This window comes from Hemiscyllium ocellatum, chromosome 39 (assembly GCF_020745735.1).
Source record: "Hemiscyllium ocellatum isolate sHemOce1 chromosome 39, sHemOce1.pat.X.cur, whole genome shotgun sequence".
In the NCBI taxonomy this organism is placed as follows: domain Eukaryota; kingdom Metazoa; phylum Chordata; class Chondrichthyes; order Orectolobiformes; family Hemiscylliidae; genus Hemiscyllium; species Hemiscyllium ocellatum.
The window spans coordinates 22384826-22412151 of NC_083439.1; the positions used below are offsets into that span (position 1 = coordinate 22384826).

Consider the following 27326-nt stretch of genomic DNA (forward strand, 5'->3'; position numbering starts at 1 on the left):
GAAATATCATAGCTTTTCACTTTACAATAGTGACTAGACTTCAAAAAAATCCTTAATTAACAATAAAGCACTTTGAGACATCTGATATCTGTGAATTGGGCTAAATAAATGCAACTTTTTTTCTTTATAAATACTGCCATCTAGTGTCCTTGCATATAAAGCAACTGCAGATTCTAACAACACCTCAGACAGAAATTATTACTGTCATAGAGATGTACAGCATAGAAACAGACCCTTCGGTCCAACCTGTCCATGCCCACCAGATATCGCAACCCAATCTAGTTCCACCTGCCAGCAGACAGCCCATATCCCTCCAAACCCTTCCTATTCATATATCCATCCAAATGCATCTTAAATGTTGCAATTGTACCAGCCTCCACCATTTCCTCTGGCAGCTCATTCCATACACGTACCACCCTCTGTGTGAAAATGTTGCCCCTTAGGTCTCTTTTATTTCTCTCCCCCCTCAACCTAAACCTACGCCCACTAGTTCTGGACCGCCCAATCCCAGGGAAAAGACGTTGTCTATTTAACCTATCCATGCCCCTCATAATTTTGTAAGCCTCTATAAGGTCACCCCTCAGCCTCCGACGCTCCAGGGAAAACAGCCCCAGCCTGTTAAATTAATAGTTGTGGCTTATATTTTAAGTTTAATCAAGAGACATAGATCCAAAAACATATAATCAAGAAAGAACCCACTCTACTCACTACTGCAGACTTTTTGTAGGCCACACTTAAAACAACAATTAACTTATCTGATTCTGTGTTGTGAACTTCACCCAACAGTTCGTCCAAGATCAGTTGTGAATCTCACTTTGTTAATTTTCCCAGATGCACGCTGATGTCCAGCGATACATGAATTCAAACAGCAAAGGCAGTGTCAGCTTCTTTCTCTCTCTCTTGTGCAATGACCTCCCCATGTGCTTCCTTTGTCTGTTTTTCTACCCTTTAAAACAGCTGTTGTTTTCACTTTTTTTTCCAAAGTTCCAAATCAATGCTACAGCATATAAAACAGTAATTGCTGCTCCTGGAATTCGAGGAAATCACCTCCAGCACCTAAAATACCTCAAAAAAGGAGCAACTGTTACAGCCAGAAATTTTTCCCATCCTCCATCTTGGATACTGTACGACAGAAGATAGGAATTGCAGCACAGTAGTGGTATGCAGTAAACCTAACCATTATAATCAGATTACTAGTCTGATTCGCAAGGTAGTAAAGATTTTTCAAACATTCTCCATCATGCATTATGCCTGAAGTACAACATTCACATTCATATTTCTGTAGTTCCAAATAATTCTGCTTTTCACCAAGCTAACCGCATTTAAGATTCCCTGTTTGGTATTCAGAGCTGTGATTACAAAGGCACAAATCTCTTGCCAGGACAAATGGTGAAAGGATGACCAGCTCCGTCTTGGTTGTAGGAGAAGATGTGCAAGCAAAGACGAGGCAAAACCAGAGAGTGAGCAAGAGCTATGACTGTGAAAGAGAGCAAGCAAGCTAGGGTATACAAGACAGAGAGACAGAGACACAGAGAGAGACAGGGAGAGACCAAGAGCAAGCCAGATAACGAGAGAGAGAGAAAGAAAGGGTGAATCAGAATAATTGCAAGACTGAACAAGGAAGAGAATATGCAAGAGTGAGTGAGAAAGCAGAAGCCCGGATGTAAGAGTATGAACCAGAGCCAGGAGAAAACACAAGCATGGAAAGTTGGAGAGAGCACCAGACGTGGTGAGGTAGAGTTAAGATTAGATTAGATTAGATTACTTAAAGTGTGGAAACAGGCCCTTCAGTCCAACAAGTCCACACCGACCCATTCCCCTACATTTCACCCCTTCACCTAACACTACGGGCAATTTAGCATGGCCAATTCACCTAACCTGCACATTTTTGGACTGTGGGAGGAAACCGGACCACCGGAGGAAACCCACGCAGACACGGGGAGAATGTGCAAACTCCATACATTTCTGAAGAGAAGCTGAATTACTCTGTTAGTTTAGCAGATTAGCATGCATGAACGACAGCAGTGGTCTTATGTTGAAAGAGCAAACCAAATTTAAAAATTGGTAAAATTAAACCATCAATTAAAAGCTAATCCTAAACCTTTTCTATAGAACAAAAATTCAAGTATGCACGAAACTGACTGTCATTTCCAAATTAGAAAATTAAACTGCTATAAACCCATGTGAAAAATATGAGCTTCCAAAAGAGTTAAGTTCTTGAATTTATATCACTTTATTGTTTGTGCCCCCGACTGCATTAAAGGGTATGAATTACAATGGATTTCATTTGACTCATTTCATGTCCATTTGCTTGCTGTACTTTCAGCACTACGAATTTCTGCATAAGGACATATTTTAATTCAGACAATCTAAGATTATCTAATTACTTAATTGTGCTTTGACCAAAGAAAAACATGCCTATTCCCTGCTTCATGCCGTTGCACATCTAAATAAAAAGCTCAAGTCAACATGTATGCTTTAGGAAGGAAGCAAAATCCTCATTTGTTACATGAGTTCTTATGACATGGCCAAACAATGTAACTTCTCATTTAGTAGGGTGAAAACAACATAAAAAAAACTTGGATACTTCATCATAAAAAACTGATTAATGGTTGGCTCCCACCATTTTGTCAACAGCCAACGTCACTTAACAAGCCAATTTCAGTTTACAAGAATGTTTTTAAACCTTCATGTTATGCTATGTTTAAACACAAAATGTGTAGAATCCAACTCGCTCAAAAGAATCTGAATGATTTACTTTAAATGCCTTAATCATCATCATAGAAATCTAGATCATGACCGGGAAATCCACAGAGACATGACCACAGACCTATTTGAAGAGTTGTTACCACAAAACCAGCAATCACTGTTATATGTCATTCATTAGCACTTGTAATAGTAAAATCACTCAAACACTGAATTATAGCATGCAAAAATCAAAGATTTACACAGCTGCATATTTCTAGAGAGTAAGGCAGCTCCATTTCTGATTTGAAGTAAATGGCACTTTTATCAACAATGTATTGTTAAATGGTAATTTTTAGGTTTAGTTAGATTTCACCTAGCCTACATCTTAATGTAAGTTGCCATTCATGTTGTTAATTTGAACATAAATAATAAATGGATCCAAAGACACAATGAACTCACGGACTTTGGCAATTTGCTGTTTTTCTATCATCAATAATTATCTCAGAACTTCAGGTAAAAACAATGACTGCAGATGCTGGAAACCAGATTCTGGATAAGAGTGGTGCTGGAAAAGCACAGCAGTTCAGGCAGCATCCGAGGAGCAGGAAAATCGACGTTTCGGGCAAAAGCTCTTCATCAGGAATACTTTTGCCCGAAATGTCGATTTTCCTGCTCCGCGATGCTGCCTGAACTGCTGTGCTTTTCCAACACCACTCTAATCCAGAATCTGGTTTCCAGCATCTGCAGTCATTGTTTTTACCTAGTTGATTTTAACCCTGCTGCAAATCCTCTTGCAAGGATGCCTGTCTTGAAGAAGTTTTCCACCTCTCTCTATAAGAATCTCGGAGTCCCTCTCCCACTGCAACTCCCAGGTCATTTCCTCTGCCCTGCAGCTCTTCAACCATATCCTGAAACAGACTTGCTACTACAGCCACATTTGTTTCCTCAGTGCCTGCCTCCATAACCAACTCATCCTACATGGACTCCGAACCACCTTTAAACCAGCAGAGTTTGGATCTGAACAGGACAAACAGTACAGACTACAGATTCAAAAACACCAGCAATGGTTCTCCTTCAAGATCCTCCACTCCACGCTCGCAGCAATGCGTCGGCACCTAACCTCTCTACAGTCTGCCCTGCCTCAGCTGAGGGCCACACTCTCTCAGAATTGCAAAGGACCCCTTCTGTACTCTATCCTCAGGAGCTGTATTCCTGATAAAGGGCTTTTGCCCGAAACGCCAATTTTCCTGCTCCTCGGATGCTGCCTGAACCGCTGTGCTTTTCCAGCACCACTCTAATCCACAATCTCAGAACTTCAATACATGAAATGGACTTAGTGGGATTGGATGCTCTGGGATGGGATATGATTAAACATCATGTGCACGTGTGCATGCACACTTGTCAAAAAAGCACACAATCCCTAAATCTTGTCGTGTATAAGATCCAAGGCACAATATTCTTGTTTAAATGATTTGTCAAAGACCAGCAATGCTTCTTTCAAGCAATTTCTTCACATATTGTTTCAAATAACACAGAAATGTCACATCAAAGTTTGAAGTATATATGCAGTACACCAACTTCTAAATAATACCTCATTGCACAAGGTTTTAAAACCACTCCCAAAAAAAATGCAAGCAGTGCATAACCTCAAAGGCAAACATTTCTTTGCCATTTACAGGGTTTTCAGGATACTGTGCCTACATTCTTAAAATTCCAAGTAAATGTTTTCCCTCACATTTCCTTTCAACCAACTGAGCCATTACCTGTTCAGCAATGCTCACTTTGGGTTTTGCCAGAGACACATGGCTCCAGGCCAGCATCATGGTCCAGGAATGAACAAAATATGTGAATTCCAGAAGAGAAATAGCAATGGCTGGCCTTGAAATCAAGGCATCAGTTTAAGGAACATGATGTCAAGGAGACTGGTAAAATTGAAGCAAACAGAAATCAGGGGAAACTCTCCAAAGTCTGAAGGCATACAAGCAAGTTAAGTTGTGATTACCGACCGTTGTTGCAGGATGTGTCAAGGCAATAAATGGTGACTCAGCAATAGGTTACCTAAACATTTCAACTGCTCCATCAGTGACCTGTCCTCTACCTTTAAGTTAGCATGCAGGATGTTTGTTGTTAAGTTCAGTACATTCAATTCAATTTGCAACTCTTCAGGTAATAAAATGATTCCTATCTTCAAGCAGCAAGCACTGGACGACATGGATGAATATCTGACAAGTAATATTTGAGCTATAAAAGTGCAAGGCAATGATCATTTTTAACAAAAAATACAACTACCTCCTCTTTACAGCCAAGTATATGCCAAGTACAGAAGCAGGTCTTAGGCTCAATATTCTGCAACAAAAAACTCAATTCCTGATTCCCCACTATCTACTAGACACTAAGGATGTGTATGATGGAATATTCACTACCTGCCTGACACAGCTTCAAAAACAATCAAGAAGCTTGACACCATCCCAATCGATTGGTATGTCATCCATTACCTACTGCATCTATTCCCTCCAATATAGACACACAGTGGCTGCAATATGTACCATCTACAAGGTGACTTGCAGCAACTCACCAAGTTTATTTCAGAAGAACCATGCCACCCCACAACCTCCGTCACCTAGAAGGAAAGCACAGCAGACACACAAGATCACCTTCATATCACACAATATCAAGATGTGTGAAAAAGATAATTCCTTCATCAGGGTTGGGTCAAAATCACGAAACCCTCTTGCTACTAGCACTGTGGAACTACCTACATCACATGGAATGCAGTGGTTCAAGCAGCAACTCATCATCACTTTCTCAAGAGCAATTATGGATGGACAATAGAAGCTGATTCTACCAGCAATGCCCAGAGGCCATGAACAAATGACAAAAATTAACATACTCAGTTCACATTTTCTGGTTAAACTATACTCATATTTTCCTTCAAATGCTGTGTGCTTAATTGCAATACTGAATTGTAATAAATAAAATGTAAATTGATAACTATTTTTAGGAAGACAAATTTTCCTGGCCTAGGGAATAGTGATTTAAAGCTCTTTGTTTGTTCTTTTTATCAAGTAGCTATTCAACCTCTAGTGGGCCAAGTGCTTATGCAAGCATGCCTTTTAAAAAACTCTGCAGCTGCATGCAGAGCTTCCAGGTAGTCTGCAGGTTTTATACACAGCTGCCCACAGCTACACTAAATACTGCAGTCCCATCTGGAACGAAGGTCATAAAAATTTCCAGCATCATGCTTTGTAGTTTACAGAAGACTCCTCTTGCTATGTATCTTGTAAAAATTCAGTTACTGCAGAAGAAAAAATGTCTTCATTTCATTCTGTTTCTGCTGCACACCGTGCTTCAACTCGTCTATTCAGCATATACTCATCCAAGTACACCTGTGTTCATGTGTTCACTGAAGTGCTGACAAATAAAACCTTAACTGCTTGCAAAATAAAGAGATATCTCCTGCAAGGCAGCACCACGTTCTCTTTTCCTCATGTTTATTTCATGAATAACTAAGCTTCTATTGGCACCAAGTGATATTTTACTTCATACAGAATCTTCAATAGTCATTTACAACTTTGTTGTTTTATAGAATAAAGGGTATTTAATGCAGTGGAATACCCTGAAAGCAATACATTATCAGAGCTATTAATGATTTTTACCAAACCCTACCAACCTTTATTCATCAAAGCATTTTATTCTCAAAGGATAAATTTCAGTGCAAAGAGGGATCAACAAACGAATTGCTTGAAAGCCTTTCTGATGTAAGCCTGAAGTTAGGAAAGCTTAATGAAGGCTTTAAAATTAACCAGGGCTTCACAATGTACATCTGACTTGGTGATTTATGCATATTAATAACCTCAGCCTACTGAGGCAATCTGAGTTGTACATGTCCTCAGAATCTTAATGTCTTCAGCTCCACTGGGATTATTACAAATGTAAATTTCTAAGATTCTAAGCTATTAATCTCTGTCTGTCCTCCTGTTCAGCAACATAATGACTAATTAAACATCAAAAGACCTGTACAGGCGATCTTCCTTGACAGCTTCTGTCCTGGTTTCACTCCCAAGAGAAGACTCAAATGGCTGGGACAAGGGGCGAGATTGTACAAATAAGCCACATATCATCATTACTAAATCTAGCAATGCGACATTTGCTATCAATTTAAACATTTCAAGTCATTTCATTACTATCTTTTGTTGTCATGTTCACAGCATAAAATGCACAAAAACATTTCATTAGAAGAAAGATAAATTACAGCTCACACCACATCCTAACAGAAAACTATACTCACAGATGAAGGCAAACCTGGAGGCACCTTTCTTACTTTCTTTGTCTGAGTGGGATCTGTACAGAATGAAATATAGATTGTAACTATATAACACTTGGAAATAAAAAGAATTTACTTCTCTTAAAAATATAATGCTAACAGCAGTTTGACTGTGCAGGTCATTGTTATAGACAGGAATTCACATTTATAGAACATCTTTAACATAGAAAACCATTCTGTGACACTTAGTTGAGACATGAGAAATTACACTAAACAAAATCAAAAATGTTTGGATGGGTGACCAAAAGACATGTCAGATTTAGGAGGATCTTAAAGAGAGAATGTAGAAAGTGAATTTAGAGAGTGGAACCCTGAGAAGCTGAAGGCGAGTCAGCAATGGTAGAAGCAAGGAGGTGGGTTCCACAAGAGTCAGGAATCAAGTAGAATGAAAAGAGCTTTGGGAAAGCGGAAGAAATTATTCAAAAACAGAAAAGTGAGAGCACTGGGCAAGAATTATAAATTTAGGACATAGGCACCGGACACTAATGTAATGAAGTGACCATCAGTAGTCTTACCAGTGGAGGCCCTTGATCACCCACAACTCTCCAAATGCTTACAGAGAATATCAATCCCTGGGTGAGTTCTCTCAAGGAAGATGAAGTCAATTGAAAAATAGAAGGTTTAACAAGTCAGGACAAGGCTCATGGAGGTTTTGAAAATGATGAGTAATGCTGAATACAGGAGATGGTCACAGACGGCTACAGGGAGAGTGAAACCAAAGAGGGTGTTTTGGCAACAATCTCTAATTGAAAGATAACTGCACTGTGCAAACTGAAGAATCTACACCAACCAAAGTGAGGCCAGGCAGAAGGAAACATTCCAGCATTGAAAAGGTTAGAGATGGGAAAGCTTATTGACCTGAGAGAAAGAGAGAAAAAGGTGAACATCTCTAAATGTTAGATGTAGAAAACTGTGGAGCAAAGTCTCCGAATTGTGTAATCATGAGGGATTTAGATTCAGCACAGAATATGCAGCAAGTCAGAAAGAGAAAACAGGCAACGAAAAGAACTATTTAAATCAGGTAAGAGGTTGAAAACACAGAAGGTACTGAGAATTGATATGAAACATTGATTGTGGAAGAAAGAGTTCAGCTACTAACAGCAGCAGCTCAAAGGGAAATGACAGATTAGACATGAAGGGGTCTACATGAAGGCGATGATGAATTCAGTAGCTATGCTTTACAGCAATAGTTGTAATGTCAGATATGTGAATGGGCTCAAAGGTTGGAGCAGCAGTGGTGGGAGGGGGGGGGAGAAATAGAAAACTAAATTATTGCAGTTAGTCCAACATTTTTAGGGGAGTGCCACAGTCTGTTTGCAGAAAGCATTGAGCTTGCATTTTATAATTAAGGCTTAAAGCATCTTTGCACATTGCAGGCAATATTTGAGCAGAGTCAGAGTTATCAAGGGAGCTCTCCCTTCTTTTTGGTTAACGTTACCTTTCATGATGAAACAAGCCATTTGTGAATTTATAACGAGTGAATAATGGTTTGAACTTCAACAACGAAAAGCTTTCAGTCAAATCTGACTTCACTTTTTTGTCATTGTACTTCCCAATCCCGACTTATCTTTGCTCCAGCATAACTGAGTGAAAGGAAGATGCAAATAAATAGTTTTGGACTAAGTTGGGTGGCACATTGGTTAGCACTGCTGCATCACAGCGCCAGGGACCTAGGTTCGATTCCACCCTCAGGCGATTGTCTGTGGGGAGTTTGCACATTCTCCCAATTTAAGTGTGGGTTTCCACTTGGTACACCAGTTTCCTCCCACAGTCCAAAAGTGTGCAATTTCGGTGCTAAATTACCCATAGGGTTCAGGGATGTGTAGGTGAGGTGCATTAGCCATGGGAAGTATGGGTCTGGGTGGGATGCTCTTTGGAGAGTCTGTATGGACTTGTTGGGCTGAAAGGCCTGTTTCCACACTGTACAGATTCTAACTTTATGCACAGTGAAAGGCTTCCTTTCAATGATCACTTGAAGCCATCAATGTTTCTTTCTTGCAATATTTTCTGCTGCATTCAACATGTATTAGGAGTTTTCTAAGATTGCCTGACAAAGTTCACACTTTAAGTGTATATAATTATTATGAACATTTAGAGACAAGTGTCAGCCACATTCTGTTATTCAACCTCATAACATCAGAAAGATTATGCATCTTGAGATAATAGATATCTATCATTTTCAGATTTAAAGTTAGCAATTTATTAAGAGTCAATTGTAATTTATGGAAAGGAGTTCCAAACTTCTACCACACTGTGTGGTGGAAAGTGTTTCCTAATTTTACCCTAGCATCCCATTATTTTCTTTGTTTGTTCTTATACTTAAATAGTTCATATGCCTGGAGCCTCAAATATCTTTGTGCCTCCTCTGTTACAGTTCTTATAATTTGTAAACTAACCTGCAAAATTACTCTTATTAGATAAAAATGTAAATGACCGGGCAGCTGTAGTGGTACAATTTGAAATCCACTCGTCAAAGTTTTCCCATTTGGTTAATTTACCAATAGCACCTTAATTTTATGCTTCCAATGTTACCTATCTTTGGGTCATTGGCACAATTGGACATATGGTTTTCTATCCCACCACCCAAATTGCATGTCATCAATTAGAGTATCTAATTCATTATCTCTATTCAATCTCCTGTCACAGTCATATTTCTAATCACAGCAAAACATTGCCGACAATTGTTTGAATTTCACCTGCAGCTAAGTCTCTTATGAAGAAATTTATCTTGCCTGCTTCAAGTCCAAATAAAAGAATCTACATTTAATGTTATTTCATTTAGTGCTGTTTTACCCTGATGTCACAAATTTATTGGGACTGAAAATCTCACAAAGCATTGAGATTTGTTTTAATGTTTTTATTAAAGTTGAGTACTTTACCTAATTGGCATTGTTTTTGAGCGACCCTTTACTAAACAACAGCAAACCAGAGCAGCCATGACCAAGTATCCACAACCTAGGCAAAATCCAGCATGTCCCATGCACTGTCAGACCAGCCTTGACACACAATCCACTTTGTGAGTCCTCCCCACTCCAGCCATCACTCCAGAAAGAGGGGGAAAGGCGAGAAAAAGCCACCATGCATAGCACTGACCAACACCCCACCAGCTAGGGGAAGGAAGGAAACAGTCCCACAGACAGCCAAGAGGGCAACCTCGCCCAAATGGACCTTCGATGTGGTAACAGTAAGAAAGAAGAGGCTTCACTGACCTCCCAAAATATACTATCAAGCAGTGATTGAGTGATCAAGAACATACAACAGCCCCGGGAGGCAGCCTTGAGGTAATAGGCAAAGGCCTCTAGCTCTGACCCCATGTTGTGGCACTCCGCCTTCCACACTGAGGTTTTCTCTAGGACGGTCAGTAGGTAGAACGTTAAGTTTAAAAATATTAAAGGAAAACTTATTTTAACAGTTATTTCAGTCATCACTGTAAAAATTCTTCCATTTAAATCACCATATTTCAATTTGGGATACAGGTATGTTTCATTCTTTTTTTTCTGCTGAGAAAGGTCCAATGGCACAAAATTCCAGTTTCAATATCAATCCCTCGGAAGTTAATACTTCACTTAAAATGGTTACACTTAAAATCACGATTTTCAGGAACACAATCAACTTTTAAGTGAGGACTGTCAACTACTTCATTTACCTCTTCAAAACAAAATCCAACCAGTTTCCTTACGCAGGCCTGCCCCTTAGAAATCCATTCAGGCTTTCCCTCGGAGTCAAACATTTTCAAGACGTTTAGTCACCCTAACCTTAACTATACACTGTTGTAGTTTCTCAATAATATGTGCAAGGTTCGCTCGTCAATTTTCTGGTTTTCCCACTCACTTTTTTTTTAAAAGGCCTGAATGATACACACATTTTTAATGGGAAGGAACGGTTTTGACCTTGAGAGTTCAGAAGATTAAAATTAGGGCTTCTGTAAAGTTTTCACCTACATTTTTAAAATCTGCTTGATCAGTTGACTCTCACGCTACCTGCCATTATTTTCTTTGATGTCTTTAAATTGATTACTTTAATTTTGGTGGTATCTTTCTTGCTTCACTGTTAGTTTCCTTCAGATTCCTGGCATACAGACCTCACTCTCAGTTATAAATACTGACCCAAAATGATGATTCAACATGCCATTTCCACCATTTTAATCACTGACAATATCATCACAAAGTTTTTAAAGGGCCCATCTTGATCCTGACCATCCTTTTATCTAATATAATTGTAAAAACATGTTGACCTTGACATCTCTTGCAAGTTTCTTTTCATACGCTGCCTTAAAATGTATTCAAAGGCTCAGCTGTCTCTGCCTTTGTTTTTGGAAGATAGTTCCAAAGAATCATAGCCCTCAGAGTGAAAAATTACCTCGAACTGGTCCTGTATCACATTAAATACATTTTTGAACTTCTTGTACAAATCTTGTGCTCGTTTACCCAAACAACAGATTTGTTATGTTTACTATGGGCAATCTCAACCACACCTCAAATCTAAACAGTTTCACATTCTTTCCCTTCTAACACAACACTGAAATCAATTATATCATGATCATCTCCATACTGTTGATGAAACCTGACTCATTACTGATTACTCTATTTAATATAATCTGTCCACTTATGGATTCAAGGGCATGACGTTTCAAGAAACTACCCAAACAGTTCAGAAACTCACTACTTTCCTGATATATGCCAGTCTACTCATTGTAATCTATATGCATATTAAGATTCCCCTAAAATCATATTGTATTGACAATATGTTTACCTCTCAATATATCTAACTTATAAATGAAACAATATCATTGTTAATGCCTCCCCTTCTTTCTTGCAGCCTTTATAAACTGCTGTATCAAGTTTTCAGTCACAAGCCATCTTGCAGTTCTATTACAGTCAAAACGACTACATCATAGTAGCCAAGTTGAATTTGAATCTGCAAATTCATTCAGCTTTGCTTAAATTGCCAAGGCTACAATCTTTTATCCACAGTTCTTACCATGCTCTCTCGTGCTTTAATTTGAACATTTTAGTTTACTCTGCCCCTCCCCCATAATGTATTGCCTAAAACATTCGTCTATTCTCTTATTATTTGTTATAAACTATTATCAATACTAACGTTTTCACGTGCAGATGAATTGGAAAATGATACCAAGATTATTGCCACAAAGAAACAAAGAACTGGACATTCTAAAAATCCAAAACAAAAACAGAAATTACTACAGAAACTCAGCAGGTCTGACAATATCTGTGGGGAGTAAACAGAGTTAACATTTCAGGTCCACAGATGCTTCTTCAGGTGATCATAACCCTTGAGTTTCATTTTTAAACTTAGATACTTTGGACTTCCCAGATGCAACATTATGGGAATTTGTTTTTAAATGGTTGTTGAAAGGACAGCCCAGGAAATGAACCAGACAAGTGAACAATTGGATCATTCTATCCTCACACCAATGCCACTTTTAGATGATAGCCTAGTTATTCCTGGTCTCATTTCACTCAAGGATGCTTCACATTCCTTGAGATTTTAAGAGGCTCACAAACTATGAATGTAAACACAAACCTAGAGCTGGTGTGTCATGAATCGGTCTTCTGCGTGGATTTGTAGCCGTAAATGGAAAATACACTGTTCCCGGCTTCCCAGATGATGGGACAGGTCCAGGACTGCTTATTTCCACATCCGATCGAAGAATGCTGGACTGCAAAATAATACCAAAATGATAATCGATTCTGCATGGCATTTTCCAAGATAACACAAGCAAAGCATTCTATTTTCAAACAGGATTCACCTTAAGGATTTCCTTAAATAGACCAAAAGATATTTCTGAGGTTGAGACTCATAAACATTAGTTTTCAAATATATTAACAGCAACTTAATATTAACTAAACAAAGTATAAATTATTCATGCTAATCTTAGTACATAAAAATCTAAGTAATAGAGCAAACTGAAAATGTACAAGAATACCCAAATTTAGGTTACAGGTTTCATGCAGTGCTTTTCTCACTTGATCTAAATATCAAAGTACTGCAACATTAACTCAAGGTTAAAATGTAAGACAATAAGAAGTAAGTTTTCTGCGATGTTGCTAACGAGTTCAGCAATGGATTTTACATAACGTAAAGACATGAATCAGTCATGTTAAAAGACTTGGAGCAGTTTTACTTTAGTACAGTCACACACACAAGTATAATCTAGGTACAATCAGTGATCCGTTGTCTCAAATAGGCTATAATGTCTTTTTGAGCAAGTGCATGATAGAAAATCGCCAGCACAGACACTTCTGAAGGGCCAGTGAATCTAACTTTCTCTCCACAGATGCTGCCAAAACTGCTAAGCTTTTCTAGCAATTTGCTTTTGTTTCTGATTTCCAACATCTGCAGTTCTTGTGGCTTTTAGTCAGCACTGACAAAATTTCGTTTAAGCGTTACAAAAGCACAATTTTTACAAGTAACAGGCACACCATTTAATTCAAACATGTCCAAACCACTAAAATATTATGACATGTTTGTAAAATATTTTGATGCAATATACCAAATTTACAACAATAATTGGAGGAAAAAAAAAATTTTAATTAGTACCTGGCTCTCGGTTAGTCAATAGTTAATTTTATTTTTATTGCCAATTTGATTTATCAGTGCCATAATTCACATACATAGTCAGTTTACGATCAATGTAAGTTGTTCACAATATTAAAAATACATTATAGTTCAACATATTTTGTTGAATTTTGAATAGTAAAGAAAAAATTATTTTGAAATGTTTTGGGAACTTGTAACTTTTAAAAATTTTTGAAAATATTTTTTGTATTTGTCATTGGTATATTGAAAAATATTGATTCACGTGACCCAGTTTGATCCTTGACCTAGAAGCAATTCCAACAGGAAGTCGAGAATCTGTATAGCAGTCGGGGACAAAAAGGAGAGTGAAGGCAGTCAAAAACAATCATGGAGACAGATTCTCGAGCTGTCCAAGAGCAGTCTTTTTTTCCCAAAAATGACTATCACTTCTATTTCATTCACCTTGAAGTGACTGAATGCAGAAAATTGACCATACTGCACAAAGGTTTAGAACACATCTGGTAGATGCACACTACAGTCAAAGGAATGGAGTTAAACAGAATCTGGAAAGAGTCGAGCCATTATTAAAGAGTTTGACAGGTGGAAGCCTGGTTTGCAGAAGCCAGCGATGGAGATGGAATTCAGCCCCGGCTGCTGGCAGGTGGGACTAGATTGGGTTGGGATATCTGGTCGGCATGGACGGGTTGGACCGAAGGGTCTGTTTCCATGCTGTACATCTCTATGAGTCTATAAATGAGGGGCAAAATTCATGCCTTATAATTGAATAACTGCCTGGCAGCTCCATCAGATAGCTTTGTTAAATTTGGCATTCCATGTGTATTTATAGCTCATTTTGTCCATGATTTATACATTAATTCATGTTTAACTGACTTTGATTCTGACTCGTGTTGAAGTATAAATTATAAAAAAATGAAATCTTCTCCAGTAATTTCTTCATTTGAGTTTCTTTTTTTTACAAATTTTGAAGGGGATTTGAGCAACATTGTAGAGATTAAATTATTTAGCCATTCAGGGAACTAAATTAGAAAGGTCTCGAAACGGAATGGGGATCAAAAGCTTCAATTAATTTATACCCGTTTATTGCGTTTTTGGATCACATCTGCTCACTTGAAGCATGCCTGTTTAAAGCATTGTTCGTTGGCAAGACACATCAGAATGGAATCACTATTGAGAAATGTTTAGCCCTCTTAAAGTTCAACTTCACCACTGAAAGTCACTTCCAAGGACCTAGATACAATATTTTGATGGCCTCACACAGGTGTTACGGTCAGTGGATGTTTACTTGATAGTACAGAGCTTGAGCAGTACTGAAAGAAAGAGATATGTTGTCAAAGCTTTTCTGTCCTGATGTGGGCAAGTGAAAAGCTTTGACAGCATGTCTTTTTCTTTTTTAAATAGGTAAATATATTTAAATGCTGTATCCTACCAAATGTACCAATATTCTCAGACCCTGATCAAAATCAGAACTCATTAATCAACAAATCTCTTATCAACCAGATCTCTTGGCTCATGTGGATAAACTTCACCTCTCCCTCGAATACTTAGCGCTGCAGCAAGATTCACACCACATTCCCTCGGTTTTGCACACATATTCAACCATTAAAACCATACCACCAATACAGTGTCATTCATTTGTTATGGACCAGACCAGACCCTCTCTACCTTAAGAAGGTAGTCAAGTTTCTAATCTTTTCTGATTTAAAGGCAGATGTGAATTGTGTGTTCCAGACGTGATGTGATTGGTCAAACTACTCGACATCAAGTAAAACATAATTTATTTAAACACTGTAGTTAAAATACAAAGAAAGAGGAATTTAAAATAACTATTGGAAAACAACCAAATAATAGATACAGTACCCATTACTAATTAAAAATCACACATCAGGAATAGTCCAACAGGTTTAATTGGAAGCACTAGCTTTTGGAGCGCTGTTCCTTCATCAGGTGGTTGAGTACACAATTGTAAGACACAGAATTTATAGCAAAAGTTTACATTGTGATGGAACTGAAATTATACATTGAAATATACACACACTCCTGCAGACTCACACACTCTCACATATACCCCCTCACACACACATATATATACAATCTCTCTCACAGACACTCACAACCCCGCATCCCAGACAGACAGACAGACAGACAGACAGACACACACACACACACACACACACACACACACACACACACACACACACACATATGTTTGTGGGGCAAATTTATACTTGCAGAGTTACATTGTACTTTGCTCAAAAACTGCACAAATCCATGTAAGATTCTGTTAATTCATTTTTAAAATTAGAATCAGTCTAAACATTATGGCACAGACAGCAGCATGCAGAGGTGCTAATACCCAATATACTGGGCTGACACCAATTGTTAAAGTTAACCTGAGAACGTAACTTTTTTAAAGAGTCTTGTGATTTATGTATGAAAGAAGTGAAACTAACATGATCATTCTAACGGATGAGAGACTTAACAATCCAGGTCTTTTTCAATCTATAATTTCAGTTACATCACAACAAGACATCTTTGCTTCTGTACTCAAATATCCTTGAAATAAATGTCAGCACATTTTAAGTCTTTCTAAATGCGCCCTGCACTGGCATGCTGGTTTTTAGTGATTCAACAGCAAGGATACCCAGACATGTTTGGACACCCACACTTGTCAGCCTTCTACCATTTAACAAATATTCTTTCCTCTCAAAGAGAGTTCTGTCTGTCAGATTCTAGTCCATTCATACAGTCTGCCCAAATCATATTGAAATCTTCTTGTTCCCTCAAAACTTGCATTCCCGAATTTGGTGTCAGAAGCAAATGTATGAAAATTACTATTTCCTTCATGCTTCTCTTTTACTTTTAGACACTCAAAAGATGCAAGTTGGTCATGCAATGCAAGAACACAAAGAGGAGCATGACACTGAAGACATGTCATCACTTGACCTCTCACTTGCAGTTCAAATATAGAACTGCGCATACTTCTGAGAATACATGAGAGACCTGCATATATCAAGACACTAGGCATTAGTGTGCTCCAATTAGGTCAAGGAGAAACGAAATCACAATTTCCAGAAGGAAATACTATCCATAGATTCCACTGTAGAGAAAGTGCAGCAGTTTACAGAGAAATGCAGGTGAGAATTCAAGACAAAACATCAGCTGCATTGGGAAGTCTGGCAGAGAACTTGCAGTCAATGTTCAGGAGCATGAAGGAGTCCAGCACCAATTTGGCATTTGGCCTCATAATCAGCTTAAAGCCTACCTTTTCCAAAACTGAGGACGTAGTCAACTCAATTGGCATCCATGATGCAGTATCTGATGGTCAATGCTGGGATTTTCAATACAGGATAAGCCGCAGTGTTGCAGGAAGCTCAGTTTATTGCCATGCAAGTTCATTTTGCTGCCATTTTCTTATACTGCTGTCACCATGACTATGGATTACAGTGTGTAAGCAGGCTGTCACAGCAGTTCAATAATCAATTACCAGGATTGGTATGACACCACCCCATGAATATGGCAGGTTTCATCAAGAATAAAGTGTCACAGATCTTTCTCTCTCTCTCTCAAGGAGATAGCATTCATCCTGCCATCCGTGCCAATCCAAACATACCCTTGCAGCTGAGTGTCAGTCCAGACTGCTGTCCTTCAGGCTGAGATGCTACAGTTCGCAGCTACTAGACCGAGAACCAATAAAGATTGTTCACCAAAGTCATCTGCTAGCAAACCCATTTAAAAAGAAACACATACTGCAGCCACTGGTATATCACTGTGCAGCAGTAGAAGAGTAGCAAACACAGTGAAGACAGGTGCTAAGGGATGATTAGGGTGCTTACATTACTTCTGTGGCATAGAATAATTTATAATTTAGTTTGGAATATTTAACATCGCAGTCTTTATGTTAGCATTGCCATCAAAAAGAAACTATAATGTCAGCACGTTTTAAGTCTGCGAAAAAAGGAAGGTATGTAATGTGGGATGTTTGGTGAATGAGGAATTGGGATTATGGTTGCTACCTTTCACATTTGGCTGCATTCTCCACAGACAGCTTGGGAAAAAAATGGGGCTGGAAAATTGCATTCCTCCCTTCCTCTCTAATACTTCCTTATAACATATAGCAAACTGCCCCTCTCCTGTCAGAAGTAGAGCATTAATTGACAAATATAAATCTCTTGTTCATAAAGCTCAAATATTAATATGCAAGCAATGCTTTAATATTAGAAACAAGTTAGCCTAAAATTAATAGAGATTTTCAGTTAAGGAGCACAAGCAGGTTTTAGTCACGCCTAGTTTCTTTACATTCTTCACTCCAGTACCAAGTAATGAGCTGGATTTTAAAAAAAACAGTTCAGTACCAGTAGGTTCGAATGGAACAATATCTTCAATGGTAATCAGCAGGAAATAAAAGACATTAGGTCAGTTAGGATCCCCTCCAATGTCTGGTCTTGAACAAAATTCTGTGAAAGTCTTGGTACTAAGCCGCAGTGTTTCAAGTCTCAGCTAATGTGCTAAATATTGATTTATTTGTGGAGAAATGCTCAAGCAACAAAGAAGTGCAAAGAAACAAAATGACAAATATCTGATTCTATAACAGCAACACAAATAACAAAAAAAAATTGAGCAACAAAAACATCTGTAAAAATCACAATGCTTCAAGGCAATCTCTTGAAATTTTAATTATCATCTTTGATGCCAAAATGTCTTGCAGACTTGAGAAGATAATGACAGTCATCCATCAATTGCATCCTGCCAGAGTAATCAGACTAATCTAGCTCACTGGAGGAAAAGACAGCAACCTGGGGTACTGGGTAGTGGAGCAAGGCAACACAATGTACAGATTCAAAATAGCTGATAGTTGAGCTTAGTATTGTTTATGATTTATACGAACGCATGAAAACAATGCTACAAAGCAACAAGCAGCAATATGGAATCTTGCACTACTGCATAAATTTATTGTACTTACACAATAAAATCACCACTTAAGATTTACAAAACTGAGCTCTCAATTTCATACCTCACAAACTACCCTTTAGAAAAGTGAGGTCAGCCAAAAATCTGCTGCCAGTGTCATAACTCAAAACCTCTTAATTCCGTGCTCCTACCAATCCTCTGATTGCCAACCGACAACAGCTCCCAGCCATGCAACACCTTGATTTTAAGTCCTCACTCCTCCTTATCACTATAATCTCTTCCGGCCCCTCAACTCCCCAACAGATCTGAATTCCTCTAATTCCAGACTCTCTCAAACCCCCAATTTTATCTGAAGTAATACTGGTGATTGTGGCTTCTGTTGCTTTGGCCCCATGCTCTGGAATACCCTCCCAGCCTCATTTTGACTCATTTTCAAAGATCCTTCTCAAAGTCAACCTCTTTGATCATCAAGCTTTTGGTCATCTTACCTGACAGCTTCCTAAGATTAGATTAGATTCTCTACAGTACGGAAACAGGCCCTTCTGCCCAACAAATCCACCCAGTCCCATTCCCCTATCCTGTATCTACTCCTGACTAATGCTATGGGCAATTTAGTATGGCCAATTCACCTGGCCTGCACATCTTTGGATTGTGGGAGGAAACCAGGGCACCCAGAGGATACCTATGCAGACACAGGGAGAATGTGCAAACTCCAACACAGACAGTCGCCCGAAGTTGGAATCGAACCCAGGTCCCTGGTGCTGTGAGCTACCATAGCGCCCCATGTGTTATGAGGATTGGTAGGGGCACAGAATTATGACATTTGACTGATGAGTTCTTATGTGCCTAAGTACCATTCTTTGTTTATAATGCTCCTGCAAAATATCTGCAAAACATTTTAGTGTCAAAGATGATAATTATCATTTAAGCGATTGCTCAGAAACACACTACTTTTAACTGGCATTTTCACCGCTCTGTTATGAATCGTTTTGCCAGCATGTATTGTATGGGCATGCCAAGTCAAAACATAATGACCTGCTTCTCATAATGAAGCCTGCTCTGACCTCCTCTTTGTATGGGAACCTTGAATCTACTTGGACTAGTATGATAAAGGAAAACCACATTGTGTGTTTTAACTGGAAGAGTCTCTTATAATTAACAAGATATAGTTTATTGCATGTTAGCAGCTAGTTACAGGTTACAGTGACATGTTAGCCATTGTTCCAGACACTCTACAAGGACTCACACTAAGGTTCTAAGCCCACAAGTCCATATACCATCATTATAGCAGGTTGAGATCACATTTATACTATCTATTTATAACACTATACTAATATAATAACTATAGTGGAAATCCACTTAAGTGTCACAGAGTAACAGAGATGTGCAGCACGGAAACAGACCCTTTGGTCCAACTTATCCATGCCGACAAGATATTTTAAATTAATCTCGTCCCATTTGCCAGCATTTGGCCCATATTCGGCTTAACCCTTCCTATTCATGAATCCATCCAGATGCTTTTTAGGTTGTACGAGCCTCCACCATTTCCTCTGGTATCTTGTTCCTTACATGCATGAAAACATGATCCCTTTTAAATATTTCCCCCCTAACCTTAAACCTATGCCTCTAGTCTTCAACTCCATTTACAGAGGAACCTCAAATATCTGAATGAGATGCAAGCACTATTTTGTTCGGATAATTGATTATTCGGATAATCGATTCAACGCCTCTCCTCTGGGAGTCAGAATTTTCTGTTAAGTCCACTCCCTGTTCAGGAGTCGAGACTGCAGCATACCACGCGCGAACCACCCCACCCGCCTTCCCCCAACTCTGTCCAACATCGCCCCCACCCCACCCGCGCTCCAACCTCGCCCAACACCTACACCCCGCCCACTCCCCAACCTCCTCCAACACCGCCACCCCGCCTGCTCCTCAACCCCATCCAACACCACCCCCTACCCACCCCCAAACCCCATCCAACATCACTCTCCACCCACCCCCCAACCAGCACATTCATAACACTACTTCCCGCACTTGGTTTACTACAGCACATTTTTATTCATTCATTCGTTCAGACCGGGACTACAACTGTCTGGATTTGATGCGTCTTGTTCATTATACATCGGTAAGTTAATATCATTAAAGTTACTCATTTTAATTGTGCCATTATATTCGAATAAAAGTGAGATATATTAGCTACATACCAGTATATCTTTAATTCTTCGATATTTCATTATAATGCTTTGTTTGGTTCCAAAACAATATCAGGAATAACATTAAATCCACTCGTAGAAGATTTTATGGGATACATTGTTCCTCTTTTAAAATCTAATTTCGTATTCATCAGTGTTGGTGTTAAGTTAATTCTAAGTCAATTTACAATTAGTGCACTCTTAAGAATAACAGTGTGGGTGTGCAGTTTAAGTTTTATTTCTTTAATTCGAGCTGCCCCTGCGGTTACCCTTCCCCTCTCTTCTCTGCTGCCCCCCACCCTCCAACCCCGATTATCCGAATATCGATTATCCGAATATCAATTATCCGAATTTTGGATTATCCAAAGATGATCTCAAGGTCCCAATAGAAACATTACATCAAAGAGGTGTTTCAACACTTGTTTGTGTGTTTTGTTTACAATGATTTAAAAATGAACCTGGCTTACTGAAATGCTGTGGAGAACAGTCCTGGACATCGATGTGAGCCCAGGCACTGTCTCCAAATGACTACCCTACCACCCTCTCTGTCTCCCCACACTTTCCCTGGAGTTCTTCATAGGTATGTACCCTAAACCCCTATTCCCGAGATAATTTCTCCAACATTGTCCTGGACAGGGTAAAGGTGGAACCTGTCAAAATGTTGCAGTAAAAAGTGTGTGTGCGTGTGCTATTTTGAGACTCAATCCGCAAAGGCAGCAGCAGTTTACTGTTGGTGTCCGCGGGTGGGGGGAGTGAGGGCCAGAGAGAGAGAGAGAGAGCGCGCAAGGCAGGCAGAGTGAGAAAAACGGAAACTTTGGAAAACTCCGAACCCCAGAGGAGAGGCATTGAATCAATTAACCAAATAATCAGTTACCCAATCGAAATAGTACCCGCCCATCTTTTTCGGATAATCAAGATTCTTCTGTATTACTAAATGCTTAACACAGAGTGCAATTTTTCTTCATTAATGGCAATCTCAGTTTATAATTCACAATTAAAAAGCAAGTCAGCAAAACAAAGCATCTTCAAAAAACCTTCAAGTCAGGAATTCTTCAAAAGGAATCAGGACAATATTTGTATTAAGGTAACTTCTACTAATTGAAAACAACTCAAATTTTGTCAAGAATTGCAGTAACTGGATATTCTTGAGAGACTGCACCATCTAACTATATGAATTGTAGTTCAATTTCAAAATTTCACATACTCAACTATTAACAAACATTTAGGCGTAACCACAGGTAACAATCTAATTCCCTGCCCATGTCAGCTGCGGTGTCCCAGCAGAATGGTTATTAACACCATCTGTACTATCAAATTCCACATTTTCTTGTACTAATCTAAGCAACATTTTATAAATGTTTGAGGTCTGCTGTACAAAGGTTGTTCACAGTTCTGGATTTGGAACAAAATGTTGCTGTAGATATTGTCCAGATCAAGAAAATGCCTTCCTTTTCATGCAATAACAATGTATGCTCAAGTTGCCTTTGATTCTCGTGATTGCAATGGGCCAAAGCTACAAAAAGTCCAAATCTCACTTAGCTGGCATAACAGTAACTGAGGTGAGAAATTGGAAAGTTCATGCGGATGCAGTAGAGTGCACTTACAGGGGTTAAAACATGCTGTCAAGAAAATGTATGATCTTATGTTTACTTTGCAACTGGATGCGTTAATGCAGTAATAATGTTCACAAAGATTTGGAACTTATAAAATGGTGCTGCATTATTCATGAAAGAGTCAGTTACTGCAGTAAGGAGGGTCGTAATCTTGAAACGGTCTTCAAATGAAGCTTATTGAGTACAGTTTAAGAATAAAAATGGAACAGTCACACTGTTGGGGGGTGTATTGTAGACCCTAAAGCAGCAGGCAACAGAGGACCAAATATGGAGACAATTCACTGAGCTGAACAATAATACGGTAACTATATTAGGGGTTTCAACTTCCACAACATTAATTGAGATAGTCATAGTGTAAAGGATTTAAGGGAGCAGATTCCTTTAAATGTCTTCAGGTGAGCTTTTTTTCTGTCAATATATAGAAGATCCAACGAGAGCCAGTGCAATACTGGGCCTGACTCTGGGAAACAAAGCCAAAGAAGTGTTTGAGGTGGCAGTGGGCGATTATTTTAGTGATAGCATTCACAACACTATACATTTCAAGTTGTAATGGAAAAGGAAAAAGATGGTTTCCAAAGCACAGTTTCAGACTTGTGGGGAGGGAGGGGTTTGTGACAATAAGGCAGAATTTGGTCTAAGCAGACTGGGAGCAGCTACTCCTGGATAAATCTGCAGAACTGCGGAGGGCCATATGAAATGGAATTAACAAGAGTACACTCCCAAAATATTCTCTTTAGGGTAAAATGTAGGAACCCTGGATGTCTAGAGATTTTCAGGACTAGATAAGAAGGACAAGAGAGACTTTTTAGCAGGTACATAGGGAGTAAATCAACAGAAGCCTTAATGGAGTATTGAAATTGCAGGGGGATCTTAAGAAATCAATTAGGAGGGCAATTAGGAGGGCATAAATAAACATTGGTAGGTAAGATTAGGGAGAATTCTAAGATTTATGTAAGTATATCAAGGGGAAGAGGATAAGCAAAGAAAAAGTAGGGCCAAAAGAGACCAAGGGGTCGATCTGTGTGCAGAGCTGGAGGGCAATGACACGGTGTTAAATAAGTACTTCACACATCTTCACTTTGGAGATAGGTTCAGACTTCAGGACTGAGAGGTTTCTTGAGCAATTTGAAAACGGAGTGAGGTTCTCAGAGTCATACAGCACAGAACCAGATTCCTCGGACCAACTCGCCCATACCAACAAAGTTTTTACAACAAAGTTTCCCACTAAACTAGTCCCACTTGCCTGTACTCATCCAATTTACCTCCAAACCTTTGCTATTCGTGTACCTATCCAAACATCTCTCAAATATTGTAACTGCACCTGCATCCATCACTTCCTCATTCTACATATAAACCACTCGGTGTGGAAAAAGTTGCCCCACAGGACCCTTGTAAATCTTTCTCCTCTCACCTTAAAAAATGGCCCTGCTTTTGAATTCCTCCACCCTAGGGAAAAGACCTTTGCTTTTTACCTTGTCTGTGCCTCAGATGATTTTACAAACCTCTATAAGGTCACCCCTCACCCTCCTACATTCCAATGAAAAATGTCCCAGCCTTTCCAGCCTCTCCTTATAACTTAAACCCTCCAGTCCTGGTAACAGCCTGGTGAATCTTTTCCGAACCCTCTCCACTTTAATAATATCCTTCCTACTGCAGGGCATTGGGGCTTTTGGCAGGTTTAGAAGTGGACAAATCCCTCAGTCCAGATGAGTTGCATCACAGGGTGCTGTGGAAGATGGGGGAAGTAGTTGCAGAGGCTCGAACCCAAATTTTTGATTGCTCTCTTGTCACGGGGTGGTGCCAAAGGACTGGAGAACAGCTAACATTGTTCCACTTTTCAAGGAGGATGGTAGCGATAAACCGGGGAATACTGACCAATGAGTCTCAACATCACAGGTAAGGAAACAACTGGAGAAAATTCTGAAGGACAGAATTAATCTCCACTTGGAGAGGCAAGGTTTGATCAAGGATAATCAACATGGCTTTGTTTGAGGGAGCACATTTCTAACAAATTTGATGACATTTTTTGAGGAGGCAATCAGCCATGTAAAACAGGGTCGTGCAGTTGTAATTCATATGGATTGCTGAAGGCAGTTTTTAAAAATTAATTCAAGGGATGAGAGCACCACTAGCCAGGCCAGTATCTATTGCTTGCCCCTAAATGGTTTAAGAGTCAACCACATTGTTGTGGGTCTGGGGTCACACGTAGGCGAGACAAGGTAAGAATGGCAGTCTCCTTCCTTGAAAGACATTAATGAACTAGATGGGTTTTTCTAACAATCAACAATGGTCATCATTAGACTTTAATTCCAGGTGTCTATTGAATTCAAATTCCACAGTCTGCCGTGGCAGGATTCAAAACTGGATCCCGAGGACATTACCCTGGTCTGAATTAATAATTTAGTAATAATACCACAAGGCCATCGCCGCCCCCATATACTTAATATTAAAGGGTAGTTAAGGAGGAACAGTTACATTTCAGTCGTAGCATAGCAGCGAGGTTATGTTGGAGCTGTACAAGATTTTGGGCCATAGCTGGAGCACTCTGTGCAGTTGTTGTCACTGGACTGTGGGAAGAATGTGATGGTATTGGAGGGGCTGCAGAGGAGATTCACCAGGATGCTACCTGGGATGGAGCAGTCTAGCTATGAAGAGGTACTGGATATGCTGGGTTTTCTTCTTCAGGGCACACAAAGCTGAGAGGGGGTCTAATTGAGAAATACAAGGGCATGGACAGACTAGATAGAAAATAGCTGTTCCTCTTAGTTGAAGGACCAATAACAAGGGGCATATTTTAAGATAAAGGCAGAGGACTAGAGGGTATTTGAGAAAAATATTTTTCACCCAGAGGGCGATGGCAATCGACAATGCACAGCCTGGGAGGATAACTCAGGCAGGAAACTCAATCTTCAAAAAAGTATTTGGAGGAGCAGCTGAAATGTCATAATATTCAGAGCTATGAGCCAAATGCTGGAAAGTGAGACTAGCATAGATTTAGAGCACCTTTGGAATGGTGCAGATGCAATGGACCGAATAGCTTCTCCTGCACTAAGTGATTCTGTGACTCCAAACTAAATCAGCATGAAAACAGTGGTGAATAGAAGAATCAATCATACAATATGGCAGAATCAGAAAAGAGACTGTGGTCATAACAGCAAAGTCTATTAAGCTGCCCATCCAGTAGGCGCTGAGTTTCTTTAACAGATATACAGTTTGCAAATTCAAATTTGATTGCTATGAAAGATACATGATCCAAAGTAGGTATCAGAAGTTTAATATTTAGCCTTAAAATTGAATGAGATTACGCAAGCTTTCTTTGTAAAGGCAATTTTCAAATTACCTTGCTACAATTTTAGAGTTATGAAAGGGAATAACCAAATTCATTAAGGCAATTAGACCATGATAAAAGTGGACAAAATTAAAGTGTTGGAAAGGGGAACCAAATGGAAGATTTTTACACAACGTGAGTGAACTTGATATCTTGGGAACTAAGCTATCAAGCAGGGTATCTTCAACTACGGAAACGTTTAGACAACTCAAGCATATTTTAATTACTTTGAAGAAACTAAGGTGCAGCACGATAGCACAGTGGTTAGCACTGCTGCTTCACAGTGCCAGAGAACCGGGTTCAATTCCCGCCTCAGGCGACTGACTGTGTGGAGTTTGCACATTCTCCACGTGTCTGCGTGGGTTTCCTCCGGGTGCTCTGATTTCCTCCCACAGTCCAAAAATATGCAGGTTAGGTGAATTGGCCATGCTAAATTGCCCGTAGTGTTAGGTGAAGGGGTAAATGTAGGGGAATGGGTCTGGGTGGGTGGCTCTTCAGAGGATCGGTGTGGACTTGTTGGGCCGAAGGGCCTGTTTCTAATCTAGGGAATCTAATCTAATCTTTTATCTGTAAATCTGCTATGGGGTAAAGTCAACCAACAAGATGGCCTCGAAGAAGGGCTGAGAGAGAGAGGTTCTCCAAGAAATATTTTCCTAGAGAGTTGGGTTTTGCACGACAATGCAAGTTAGGATACCTAATGTTAATTCTTTGAAGGGATATGGCTTTGATAGCAATATTTGAGGATCGCAGATAACAAGTGAACGAGATGATATAACCACAATTTACAGCAATGAGTCTATGTTGATGTCTTTGCAGAATACATTTAAAACCTGTGGCTTAACTACTGCTGGGATATAGAAAGCATTCTACACAGAAAAACTGGCATTTATATAGTAACTTCACAAAACATTTTACTGTCAATGAATATTTTTGAATTATAGCTGTGTATGTGAACAAAGTTATAATTTTGAAAATGTTTGACAACCTTTCAAGAAGTTTAATTTAGAATAAAAGCAGCATAAAAGTAATGATAAAATTCCTATTTATCAACACACTACACACCTCTTTGCACTTTGAACAACTCTTTACAGAAAGGCTCATCAAGCAAGTTGATGGACATGGACTTTTGACAAAGTTTTGCATGACAGACTGGATAAGAAGCCACGGAATCCAGGGCAAACTGAACCCATTCTGGCTTAAGGGTAAGAAGTAGAGGGTGATAGTCAAAGGGTAACTGGATGCCTGTGTCCAGTGACGTACAGTGCTGAGTTCTTTGCTGTTTTTCCTGTACATTAATATTCAAGACATGAATGTAAAAGGCATGACCAATAAGTTTACAGATGACAGGAAATTTGTTGGTGTGGTAAATAACAAGGAAGCATGTCTTAGACTACAGGACAACATTGATGGGTGAACAGTGGCAAATGGAACTTAATTCTGAAAGGCATGAGATGGATTTTAGGAGGATTAACAAGGCAAAGCAGTACACATCAAATGCTCAGACACTAGAAAGCGCAAAGGATCAGAGGGACCTTCGAGTCTACATCACAAATCCTTGAAAACAGTATGACAGTTGGATAAAATGGTTAAGAAAGCATATGAAATATTTCACTTTATTAATCAAGGACTGAATACACTTGCAAGGAGTTTATGACGGAGCTATATACAAAACATTAGTTGGATCACACAGTATATGTACATTTCTAGTCATC

At 39.2% G+C, this 27326-nt stretch overlaps 1 protein-coding gene across 4 annotated transcripts in view; it reads right to left on the reverse strand.

The window, feature by feature from the left end:
- tcf12 (transcription factor 12) overlaps positions 1-27326 on the reverse strand; it is a 332010-nt gene that overhangs the window by 132556 nt on the left and 172128 nt on the right. For all 4 annotated transcript variants that reach the window (XM_060853127.1, XM_060853128.1, XM_060853126.1 and 1 more), the window contains 2 exons: positions 12557-12692; positions 6977-7029 (listed from right to left, as the gene is read on the reverse strand). In XM_060853127.1, coding sequence (XP_060709110.1) covers positions 6977-7029; positions 12557-12692 — 189 coding nt within the window. The remainder of the gene's footprint in view (positions 1-6976; positions 7030-12556; positions 12693-27326) is intronic.